The 13202-nt window shown below is 45.7% G+C and overlaps 1 protein-coding gene across 4 annotated transcripts in view; it reads right to left on the reverse strand.

Moving 5' to 3' along the window:
* LOC146209334 (glycerate kinase) overlaps nucleotides 1–5289 on the reverse strand; it is a 53085-nt gene extending 47796 nt beyond the window's left edge. For 2 of the 4 annotated variants that reach the window (XM_084599685.1, XM_084599681.1), the window contains exons 1-2: nucleotides 4731–4921; nucleotides 729–854 (exon numbers count right to left, since the gene is read on the reverse strand). In XM_084599685.1, the coding sequence (XP_084455811.1) occupies nucleotides 729–854; nucleotides 4731–4796 (192 nt within the window). In that variant the 5' untranslated portion in view covers nucleotides 4797–4921. The other 2 variants (XM_084599683.1, XM_084599684.1) reach the window with 2 other exon arrangements.
* Between the last annotated feature and the right edge of the window lie 7913 nt (nucleotides 5290–13202).

The raw sequence follows: 13202 nt of genomic DNA on the forward strand, positions 1-13202 counted from the left end.
ATCATACTCATTTATAGCCTCAACTTTAATGGCTTGCAAAATCAGTGTACTACAATGGCGTACACCTTTTTACCTTGACTGTTTTGCAAATCACTCTCAAGGATGTTTACAAGTGACAACAAAAGTAGAAAAGCTGTGATGACAAGTTGTTGATGCTAGGCAAAAGCACATTTTCCAGAAGCCCTCTACTTGAGATACGTGGGGCACCAGGAATATTGAGTCCTATCACAAGAAATCAATCACAGTTGAAGCAATGGAATGATGCGGTTAGCTGGCAGGTGCTCACAGAAAAAGGCATAATACACTACAACAAAGGACTGAAGCCAAAATGTTCGCTTTCTAATCAAGCACTGTATGTGTTCTCATGCACGCTATCATGCTGCTAGCTTTGGCAACTTACCCATTAACTGCCCTGTCACTGCCCTGTGATCTGAAAAAAATTTTTTTCTTATTTTTTAGGAGCTACTTAGCACGCTGCATAATGTACACAGATGCCAGAGTTGTATTTTTTATTACTATTCCATGCAAACTGGCACAGCTTTAGTCCAATTGCACAGACTTTTGTTTTATGCTATGCTTCCCTCCACGTATTAATATGTATTGACCTGATTTTCTAATAAGCCCATGTATTGCGTTATTCTGTCCTTTGTCCTTGCCTTTTCTGCTCTTTGCAATGAATAACCACAGCTTGCACCATGACTACATCTAAAACGGCAGCTCAAAGGTACCTGCTCAATGCCGTGCTCCATCAGGGTGCGACCGTGACGGCGCAGAACGCCCATACCGCTGGCCGGTGGTGGCCCCAGTGACTGGCATGCACCCCCTGCTATCGACGACATGGTTGCCAGCTTCACCTGCCAACAGCAGAAGCAATACGCAACTCATAATCACACTGCAAAATAACAAAAATGCTGCAATGCTTTAAAGCACCAAGAATGTAAGAGCAATCAACGCTCTCTCTCTCTTGTCCCTCCTAAAAAACAGTTTTGTTACCTTGAAGGAACAGCAACTTTCTTCGTAACTAGTTAGGCAGGAATGTCCAGAATGTGTGTGCTGGCACTAAATATGCCACTTACGAAAAAGGCATTAAGTGCGTATGAAGCCTCAATGTCATAAAATATCATCATCATAGGCCGGATTATGATTCCCAAACCCAGAAATCATCCTAGCAATTTTTACCGGATAGAACTTACACTCCACGTAAGTGCTATCTGGTGAAGGTGTCCTACTGATACAACCCAGCTCAGATTGGGTTTTGCCCTCACTTGGGTACTGAGAATGGGATATGGCACTTTATTTGGCATCAAAACTGACTACCATTCCAGATATCTTTAATCTTATTCATGCAGATGATGTAACACTTAAATATTAGACTTTCAGAGCCGCTCTGGACAATATCTCCGCAGTGCACAGAGACACTTGTTCTAATATGGCTCAAATGATGCATTGGCTCAAATAATACTTCATTCCATTTTACAGCCTTGGCTTGTTTATCGAGCCCAGTTCTTAAGAGTTTGCTTAGAAACAGTGGGTAGGGAGGCTGTGCTTATTATCACTGGTCTTGCTCACTTGACACCTAGTATTCCCATACTACAAGCTAAGCTCAGTTGTATACTGTTGATGAGCTGATCAACTAGCGTCATAGTGAACATTGCCTGAAGCTTCAAGCTACCCCAACAGCATCTGCACTGCTGCACTATTATAACCCAACCATTCTGCTGCTTCATTTAGTGCCTTAGGTACACCCTCCTTGGCAGTGACTTAGTCGCTGACAGTCGGTTGGTAAGTGCCATGTGCCACATTCATCGGACAGTGACAGAAGTAGAGCTCCCTCTCTCAGCAGACACGACATGGGTGCTTCAAGCCCATGTAGACATAAGCATGGAAGATTGAGTTTTACATACCAGTCTTTGTCCTACAGCCATTCGTAACTGTTTTGTCTAATTTAGCAGATCACGTCTATACTGCTCTATCAACTAGTCCCCTGCTATATACAGGCTCCACACAAGTAGGGCAGTTCGGGCACTAAAGTGCATAGCCAATTCCCTAGATATTTTTGTTGATATCTGCCATAGAGTATGAGCATTTCCTGACCACGTCGCAAGGGTTCGATGCACAATGCACCATTTCAGAGATGATAATGCATCCCATCCTATGAAGATGGCAAAACGCTGCCTATGCCAACCGTAGATGTTGTACAGAGTGAAAATGAATTTGTTCGCTACTCCACGTTTGCTTTAATTCCACTGTGCTGATCCAACCATTCCAACGATCTGAGTGGCGTTTATATATGTAAGCACTCCATACAAGTGGTGTGCTAACTCCTACGTTCAAGATTTACTGGAGGACATCTCTCTTGACATGCCCCCTCTGCCCTGCTACAGCTACAGAGGTGACGGCAGATCATTTCTTGACAACTGGCCTCGGATTTTGGGCGACACACAAGCCGTACCTCGGCAGCCAGGATTATCACCCTAGCAGACCACTAAATACAAGATTCTGGAGATATAAGCTTTAACACCTGGTCTTGTTGTCCTGTATAGGTCTACATCTCCACATCTAACTCGCTTATGCCAAACGGCATATATGCGCAACAAAAGATTTGTATTTAGTTAAATATAAACCAGCAAAAGAAAAAAAAAACTCCCATTGACAGGTGCTTTGACAGGCGGCAATGGCAGGTAGCCTTGATTGGTGAGCTAAACAGCAACACAGAAGATAAACAAAGCTAAACAGGGGTGAAACGTGAGTGTACCTGAGTCGCATTTAGCTTTAGCCACGTAAATCGAGCCATTTTTTTTTCGCTTAAGCACTGCCAAAGCCTCATCGTAAGTATAGCATGAAATGTAGCTCAGGTTTGACTTCTACATCAGCACAGATGTGTGCAGTCATAAAGTTTATGGAATGAAAACAGTAATTTCAATGCAATTTCAAAACAAGCCAAGTGCCTAAAGTGCTTGCAAGTGTGCACGACTTGTTCAGCAATGATATCCCTACCAGGTGACAGGACTGTGAGGCAGCATAACAACAAATTCACAAGAATGCTCATCATGTTGACTTTTGATAGCAAATGTATCTGCATACTGTTCAAAACACACAACCAATGCCAACACCTAATGCTTTTTTTATCCCGACAGGGTGAAAAGCACAGTGCGTATCTCTAAAATAGACACTAGGTAGCCACGAGAGAAAGTGGTAAAAGTCAACCCAAAAATAAAAGTGCCTTGTGTCATACACATAAGGATGAGGTTTCTTCACAAATATAAGGTTCGCTCTTTGTGCTCAAAATAAAAATAAATGTCATCACAAGCAAGAAAAGCCTATTTCAACTCAAATACATGGTAAGACCCAGTTATGCTAGGCCCCAAGTAGAGGTTGGTTATAATAGTTCTATTATAACCTACTTGGAAGGGCTAATCAGTTTTGTGCACCCCACATCTGAAAGAATCTTTTCTCCACTCTTCAGTGAAATTGCAGAGCTTGGTAAGGGACATAACCAGTGCATGTGGATAGTTACAGAACCTCATTTCACAGACAGCAATGGTTGCAGCTATGCAAGTGGCCTTCCACTATCTCTTGACAGAAAATCTTGCGTGTCTTGCAATAGCAGTCATAAATAGCTACCCTACCTTTCTGGAAGCGTTTAGAATTTTTTCGTCTTCTTTTGTTCCATGGCCCACCACAACTTAAGTTACACAACTGTAACAGCAGTAAAAAGTTTAAATGCCCAAGAGGAAGACTTATCAACTGACCAATGGATATTTAGCCACTATCTCATGGAGTTAAACTTGGCACTGACTTCAACAAAATATTCAAGAATATTGTTATGCAGTCTTGCTGCAAGTGGTATTTACAGCTAATAGTCAAGATACTGCACAGGGTGCAAAATAGAGCATGGATACAAAATAGTTGGAGATTTTGGAATTCATATACAAGCTACACATATGTGCTCCTCACTGCTTTTGTAGCATGACGAAGGTTGGCACAGTAACCGATGCACATGCGCCCTAAAGCTGCAAACCTAATACCAGCTGAATTTTAAGGCCCACTTCCCTTCTGTGCATGCCTTATTATCCAAGTCATGTTAGTGCTGAATATATGAAATTGCCCGCAAATTAGTCGTAGAACAGCTGATTGGAACATGCACAAAGACGACATATGGCCCTGAGAAAGAATGAGTGGACGCTGATTGTCACTAGTAGGAAGACACAGATGTTTTATGCACTTGCAAACGCGCGCACCAAGGGCGGCGCAAGACTTATGACCGCTGACGGCGCTACCTCAAAAGTAAGGTTGCGATATCATCGATGTTTCATCTGTTGGCGTAGTATAGGGACAATCAAACGTATTGTAATACTGAATAGGTACTTGTCAAACTTCAACAGTAATAAATAAGATTAGTATTTAAGCCACATAGCCGTACCTTTCGCAAAGAATTTCTGCTGGCATATGCTGCATCTGACTGCGTGCAGAATTAAAACGCCTTCTCTCCAGGCTCCAGCGCACATTAGATGCCGGTAGCTCTTGCACTCTACTCGGCATAAAACCTCACCGCTATCAATGGCCTGATAATTTTAGGATCCAGTAATTGTATAACGCCACTCACAAAATAAATGAACCAGAAGTGCCGATTTCAATTTTCCTTGTGCTGTGAATAGGCGAAAGCGAAAGCAACAGGGCTCACCACTTTCGAACAGGGAACATAAACGCGATTACAAAAACAGACAGACCTTGCAGCACAGCCTTCGGGCCACTCCACGAAGCACACAGGCACTGTTGTACAAGCTCAGCAGCATTGTGGGCGTTACAAAGGCGCGGCTATTACTCACAATAACGACGTAATCGAGTGGACCAATTACAACCAAGAGCACATGGCGATTAACACTTGTCGCCGGCGATCAAACAGAGCTATGATCAAGGACCTCATTACCTGGCGTGATTGTACCGTGAGCGGTCTGGACACGGCCTATCAAAGCCGGAACCTCGTTATAGGAGCAGCGCGATGCGGTCGTCGGGAGTCGAACGGAGAATACGAATAACGTTGGGGCATTGACAACAGCTGATTCCACGTCCTGCTTTGCAAGCCGGTTCACGTGCCCCAACGGTTACGCTATGTCCGCTCGCGCGGGCGTTCTCATTTTTTTTTTTTTCCTCGCGCGTTCCGTTTCCCGAACAGGACAAAGAAAACCAACGAGGAATTTTACAGGCAATGAGATAGAAGATTCGTGAGTGAGGTCGAGATTGAAAAGATAAGGCGCGCAGTGCAATGGATTGAGGATTGAGCAACTATAGTGCCTATAGAGCAACTCGAGCGCTAAAGCGCCAATCCCTAGATCTTGCCGAACAGTGCCTAGGTCGTTCTTTAGGACAAGTTTAGAAGTCTCTAAAAAAACATTTATTGAAATATTATTTAATTTATTAAACAAAAAAATTACAAATTATTAAAAGAGTTTTGTAAAATTGCATATCTATACAAGGTAAAAAACAATTTAAATACGAAACTGAAACTATTTGTTTTACGTTTTTACCTGGGGACTTACTGGGGAACCTGAGGTTGACTAGGGAAATTAACAATGCTCAACGGCGGCTTGGGAGTGCGCCTATGCTGTGACTCTGACTACATGACAGCGCAGGAAAAGGCCCTCAAAGCCAAAGCGGCGCGAGATAGAGGGATCCTGGGCCGACAGGCGCTGTGGGCGTACAACAAGTATGAGGTGGTACGTGCACTGTGGAAGATGGTGGCTGTGCCGGGGCTCACGTACGCCAACGCAACACTGTGTTTATCTGCCGGCACAAGGGAGTTCTTGGAAAGACGGCAGAGGGACGCAGGGCGAATGGCGCTAGGAGTCCACAGGAGCTCACCGGTGGAGGGTGTACAGGGAGATCTTGGCTGGTCCTCATTTGCAGCTCGTGAAGCTGTAGCGAAGCTGAGCTATGAGGCTAGGCTCCTTCGGTTGCCGGACACGAATCTGGCGCACCAAACGTTGGTGCACATCATATACGCGGGACTATCGACGCGATGGACCAGACGGACGGCTAATCTACAGCGTCGTTTCAAGGTGGCACCCTCCTCCATGGCGTCGGCGCCTGCTAAGCCCAGCAACGCAACGAACGCGAAAATCCGGGAGCAGGTGCAAAAGACGGAGACGCGAGAGTGGATGAGTGGAATGATGGCGAAGCCCACCTTGGCTCTCTACCGGGCGGCGAAGACAGCTATCGGCCGTGAGCACTGTTTTGACAATTCGTGCGGTAGCGGCTTGCTGGCGGAGGCCCGCTGCGGAGTGCTCCGCACGCGCGTATGGCGCGCAAAATTCGTAAGCGGTCTGGGCACCGCTTGCGGCACCTGTGGAGGGGCGGAGGAAACGATAGGGCATGTGGTCCTAGAGTGCCCCGGTATAACACCGATCTCGGAGGCCTCAGCCCTCCCTGCTGCCCTGGGTTTCGGCCAGACGGAGCGGAGTGTAGTGGAGACCACTAAACGACGCCTGGAATACTGGTGGCGGAATGGGGCGGTGCAACAGAAGAGCATTCCGGCTGTGAACGTGCCAGAGTGAACTAAGTGGTCACGTGGAACAGATATTGTGTGTGTGTGTGTGTGTGTGTGTGTGTGTGTGTGTGTGTGTGTGTGTGTGTGTGTGTGTGTGTGTGTGTTTGCATTATTATGTTGTTTTTTTTTTTTTTTTTTTTTTTTTTTTTTTTTTTGGCTCCGCCACGCCGACAGGCGGAGGCGACCCGTTAAAAAGGGGACAGCCATCATCACCACCACCACCACCACCAGAACTCAGTAGTGTTTAATCAACCTGTGCCAGTTTGTACGTGTTGTGAAGTTTTGCGGTGAAAGTGCTGTGTTTTACGCTTTGGAAAAAGCCTGACATTATAGTTTTGTGTCATTCATGTGCTTCGTTTGGTGGGAATCTGCAGTTGCAAGTGCTTGGTCGCCGGCATAAATGTCGGTACTTTTGGTCTGTGCCAAGGAAAGCTGCGAGTCCGCTCACTGCCTCTTCGCGCTACCACCGGGCGCCACTCGCGAAAGCAGCGAGGTATGTGGCGCGCGGTCTTCGCTAATTTCTTATTTCCTCGTAGATTTCGCTCGCCGTGGCAGTATTGTTCCTTTCTCGCACTGTTCTAGAAACGGCTGTACGTTCGGGAAATCTCTCACTCGGTCGTACGTTACGGATCGTCGGAGGGTAGATCCCTTGTGTGTTGACCTAGCTCACCCTTCAAGATCAGTGTGCCATCGCTTGTGAAAATAAACATTTTGCAGCCACCACGCCGGCTGAGCGTAACCGCACGAGCTATTTTTTGTCCGAAGCAAAGTGGGTACCAGAGCGCGCTTAGAAAGCTGTGCGTCGTATATCGCTTCCGTCGTCGATGTATGCATGCATTCACAACTGCGTTATTGGTGGTGGCCTTCGCCCGGAGGAGAAAAATTTCGCATGCTTTTTCGCTTCACTGGACTCGCACGATCCCTTTGCGACTACCCAGTCACGAAGCTTGGTCATCCGGAAACACGGACGAACCGTTGTCACGCCGGGCTGGACTTTATTATCCGAGTTAAATGAATATTTTTGGCGTGACCCCAGGCGCCGACAATTGATCGGTCGCGCTCTCGACGCTTGCGACGGCCATCTGACCGTGAGCTCGTCGCGGCGTCGCCGCCGACCCTAGGTGTGACGTCCTGGGACGTCACACCGAGACAGGTCATCGCGGTCGCTAATATTTTTCCTCACGCGAGTTCCCAGTGCGCCGCGTAACGCATTATGTGGTTGGCTTTACGCCGTTCTGTTCGGCGGCGGCATGCCAAGGTGCAGAGACTGCTTCTTTCGACGTCCGGGATGTCGTCGCTTCGCCGGTGCGTGAAGAAGGTGCAAGTGCGTTCACTTCCTTATTATTTATTCATGGAGGCGCTGCTGGGATGACCATATTAGGCGCATGCAAAGCTGCTCGTTCGACCGGCTGCTCAAGACAAGTGAGCCATGTCCTGTGCCTGCACTTTGCAAGCAAACGTAGAACATCTACTACGTACGCGTCATTCCCGCGAGGAGGAAATAAAGCGTTCAGTTAATCGTTTTCTAGTACCACGTACGCTTCGTTCTCGGGAGAAGTAAAGAAAAAAAAAATTAAAACGTGTGGTGTAATCGTTTTCATATAATGTAATGTATTATTATCACATCTGTGGTCTAATTCTGGACAGATAGTTTCTGTCCAGAGTGGCATGCTCATTTCACTTTAAATAATGTGCCTTAATTTTTTTAAGGATTGTTTGCTATCGTTTGCCACTTTCATTATTTTGCTACCCATTAATTTCTTCACTATGCACCATGCTGAAATGCTCGCTGTAAATTCAGAAGTGCTGGGCAGATAGTGAGTGAGCACATTATTGTCTGTAATTATGTATAATCTTTATGAGCGGCATGCTAAGTAGAAGTCAGATATCCGAATGTCCACTCATCCACTTCTGTGTATCAGCTGACAACACTCTGCCACTTTACATACCAGTAAATCTGACAAGTGACCACTACCCATTCAGTTTTGATCATACATTTTAAATTGCACTTTTTGTTCGCTTTGTTTCACACAGAGAAGGAATACAATTGAAAGGCAGGGAGGTTAACTAGGTTTCACAGAATAGGTGACACATCATGCAAGCTCGTAAATGCAAGCAACCTATGCATGTTCCCGGACACAGCAGCATGTGCACTGCTCTGTCTGAAGCCAGACAGTGGCCCACTTTTACAACTACCTCTGAGATGAACGTGCCACCCTTTTCTGCCAGGCATGTTTCAAAACACAAACACGACAACGGCATTTCTATGTATATCTCGCGGCTGAGGGGACGTTGGGGTGCGGTTGCCAAGGCGTGTGCAAAAGCAGATGAGTGTGATTGCACTTGGCCATCTTCAGGGACACAAACAAAATGACAGCCAGTGCACTGAGGTCCTTTGGAGACGATAAGAGGAAAATGGGAAGTGCTGTGTCGTTCTGAATGAGCTGCAAGGCATGCCTTCCGCCTCGTCAGTGGATGCCCCTTGTAAAAACAGAAAAGACTGAGCAGAATGCATGTGGTGAACAAAATACTACAACTTGTTGACATGAGTTCAGTTTTTAGAGTGGTTTTTCTGTGCCGCGATAAAGGGGCATGGTATTGGGGGAACAGTAAAAAGAGTATGGGACTAATAATTTGGTTGCGTCTTCAATCTTTTGGACGCTTATCTTGCACCTTTGAGCGTATGTTAAGAAACAGAACTGAGAAAGTGTTTAGAAGATAAGGGAGTTGAGCGGAACTCGCGTGATCAGCCTGCATGTAGTGGGGGCAGTTTTAGCTGCTGGTTAATTCTCCTACCGGCTGTGGTTGCACTAAGTCGTCACATTTTTGTAACTTTGTACCAGATTTTATCTTTCTCTTCAGCTTGCATCATGATTATTACATCAGTTGTTGCTGGCCGTAAAGCTTGAAAATATTATGTCATTTATCCTTTTCTTTTTCGAGAACACAAAGAAAATGGTGTCATTTTTTCCTCCATTGCTTTTCATGCATGACTTCATTTGGACAGCTCAAAGTTGTCTTGTAAGAATTGCATCGAATTAGCTGCAGAAAATATGCATAGCATGAGGCAAAACGTCTGTATTGCAGGATAAGAGGTAGTTGGCCATATTGGCAAGTATTCATAACTGTTTCATTGTGTTGGGCACGTGGGCAGCTAGAATTCTCAATTGGATTTTGAAGCACAGGGATAGCAGTGACAGTGGAAAAAGAGACTACTTGTGTCATTCTTCTTTGTTTCTCTTATCGCTTTTTAAGTTCAAATATGAATTACTTGCATGGCTGCCTGCTATATATGAATGTTCCCACCTAATGCATGCTAGCCACTGAATGGGCTATCTTAATCATTCTCATTCATGGATTTAAAGTTTGTGCACCATTCCTCTCCAGTTAAAAAAATGAAGACTCTTATTGAACCTCAGTCTTCAGGGGCACTGTCACTGTAGCCTTCAGGAAGTTGGAATGAACCACCCCTTTTCTATTTTTCTTTTCTTTTTTTCTTACTGTTCAAATATTCACGTGCGAGTGACTGACAGGTTTCAGATGAGTTGCTGCGCTTACCGGTAGAACAATGAAGACTGCATGTAGTAACTGAAAGGTGAGGGTTGCTTCACTTTGGGACAGAGTGGAGCGTGGTCATGAGTTGTTCCCGATTGGATCTCAGCTCCTGAGAAGAGGCTTGAAACAAGTCATGCGCTTGTGGGTTTCGTGGGGAAATTCTGTAGGGTCCCTATGTTCGAGCACTTGTGACACAGATATAAAAATGAACTGTTTAGATTTTGATTGTATTCATTTTATTTGAAGGCACATGAGGTGTAGCTACAGGGTCGAAAAGCCTCAGAAGGAAGGTGGCCGTTGGAGAAAATTAGATAAAATCTGGGGAATATTCTGAACAGGTAATGGTGCACTAAATACTGCTACCTGTATTTTAACATGAAGGCAATATGGCAGAAGTGTCTGCAGTACCGTTTAGCCTAGAAGTATACATTTTTATACTCATGATTCAGTTTGAAAAACATGAAAATTTTGTGCAAGAGTGAAAACTTAGAGTGGACTAAAAATGTCTGAAAAGCTGCTGATCTAGCAAAGCAATGCTGAATTGTTCTAAAATGTTATTTTAGAATCTCCCAGCCGTCCTCACTGCAGGAGTAACAGGAATTTGACTCCTAGCTGTTACACTACAAGTTTCTCGCACAAGCTTTCGAGACTTTGTTAGACTAAGCAAACATACATAACTGCATCTGTTTAAAGCTGTCACAGATGAAGCAAATATAATAACAATAGTTTAAGAGTTTGTGAAGTCACTTTTTTACCTTCATCCTGTGTAAGAAGTTACTAAAGAAGTTATAGCTGGATGTTTATCACCAGGAGCGGACAGTGCAGCGGATATGTCAAATAATGCTTTGCACTGTGCTCTCTTTCCTGTTTATTGTGACTCACACACATTGTTCACGTCTGGTCAATGTCCACGCCTACAATCAAGATAATGGCAGTGCATAGAAATAATTCATTTTTACCTTTCTTGGTTTCATATGTATTGTTTACTTTTCCCTGTGTATTGTCGCTCACTCTCACTCACTGCAGTTTTATTGCACTGAGTGACTTTTTGTTCTGCCAACTTAAGCAGAGTTGCTTGCTCAGCTTTTTCTTTTTACTGCTATGATTTTTTTTTTTTTTTTTTTTTGTACCGAAGAACTTGTTGCAGGTGTGATGTGTCAGCACTGGTGACGCTTTATGCAAGATGGCAATGGCGATATGGCCGTGTCCTTTTCAATGGACGATCGCACAAAGTGATCTGACAAAAAAAAATATATAAAACATGAAAAAGACATTTAAAAAATAAAAACAACAAGAAAGGTCTCAAAGAAAGTCTTTTTTTTTTTTGCGCGCAGTCTAAGAGCTATTTAACCGTACTTCACATTCCCCTCCGTTCAGCCCAACCTCCCACACTTCCCGATGATTTCCCACATTTCACCGGTCTCGCCGCTCCTCGCGTCCACCAGAACTCCAGCCGCCTTTTTGTGCACTCCACAGAGGCCCTCAAAGACTCCACATTGTTCACACTTCCGGATAACTTTGGCTCGCCTTCAACTGCAGCCGCACTGCTGGTGCCTGAGAATCCAAGCGCGAGGGGTAGCGACGCTCTGCGAGGGGCAGAGGCAATTGCACCACATCACAGAATCACGTGCTCTACAGTCTCCTCCCTCGCTCCACAGAGGGCGCAGTCTGGCAGGCATTTACTCGAGAACTTCACTTTCCACTGCCGCATTCTCAGAACTCCACACTGGGCTTCCATCCGCCAGTAGCATGCTCCGCATAGAGTTTTCATAGCACAGCCCTGGGCCGATCCCTGTCTTTTGTGCACTGTACAGTGCCAGCGATGGCTTTGCCTTGGCCTTGTGTACCCACTCAGCCGTCACCGCTTCTTTTACTTTCAGTTTTTTGTTTCCCTAGCTTACCGCAGGTACCTCTGAGAGGCATGCTGCTGGCAGGTGGTATCTTTCCTACAACTTCACTGTCCGCCTAGTTCACTTAGTCAAAATCCAAGCGGTTATTAAGTGAACTAGTGTCTGATGTGCTCTTGGAGTCGCATCAGGCAGTCCACACATGTTGCCTTAGCTGCCGCCTCCCGCACTATGAATGAGGACTATCTAGCTTCCCCCTGGATTCCCTCCACTGCAGTGTGTTCAGCACTTCTAAGGCCACCTGGCTGACTGCCCTCTGGTGTCACTCAAGAAACTTCCGTGAGCCAGCGGAGATACTCAAAACTGCATTAGCGTACATCAGAGCCGGTACCGCCGCCATCTTCCACAGGGCTCTGGTCACTTCGTAGTAGTTGTACGCCCAAAGCGCCGATGGTCCAAGACACCCTTGTAGCACGCTGTTTTCCCCTGCACTTCCCTTTCATGTTGTCCAAGGTAGTTTACCCTGATCGACAACCTGACACAGAGGTATCTTGTGGACTTCACTTTCTCTATCTGATGCCCCTGTAGTTCCCACTTGTGCCTGCTCTGTGCATCTCCTTCGCCCCATACCATCACCACGCACTTTGAAAAGCTAAACTTCAAATGAAGCTAACCCATCCCCGTGGGGCAGATGTTCAGCAGCTTCTGCAGCTCCTCTGGAGTCCCTACTAAGACCGCATATTCATCGGCATACGCCAGAGCTGGTATATGTTGCTCAACTTTCTTTCCGGCCTCCAGATGTTCAAGGCGACAACCGTACCCGGATTCCTCCAGCTGTCTCGTAACCCCCGCGACATAGGCACGGGTGGTCTGGCAGTGTTGCCCCGAGAGATGAACACTGCAGGCCTTTCTTGTTTTGATGAGGAGGAAGGAGGAAATGAGTGAGATACAAGGGGAAAGGGACAGAGCCAATGATTGCTCAGCCACCAGGGCTGTGTAACCAGTGCTGATGGTGAGGCAAATAGTCGGAGCATGTGTGCATGAGTGCACAGCTGCGCCACTGCACAGCAATTGTAATGCTACGTATGGTTGCAAAAAAATAGACGTCTACTATTTCAATGCTATGGGCTCTGCATTTTACTATGGGTGTAGCGGAGTAGCTTAAAAGAAGCGGACAGCTCCTCAAATCTTGGAATGTGGTAAGCTTTGCATACTTCACGAAGTAGCTTGCCAGGGTGGAATTTGGTTTCTCA

This window comes from Amblyomma maculatum, chromosome 1, assembly GCF_055883805.1.
Source record: "Amblyomma maculatum isolate TAMU_Amacu chromosome 1, ASM5588380v1, whole genome shotgun sequence".
Taxonomy (NCBI): Eukaryota; Metazoa; Arthropoda; class Arachnida; order Ixodida; family Ixodidae; genus Amblyomma; species Amblyomma maculatum.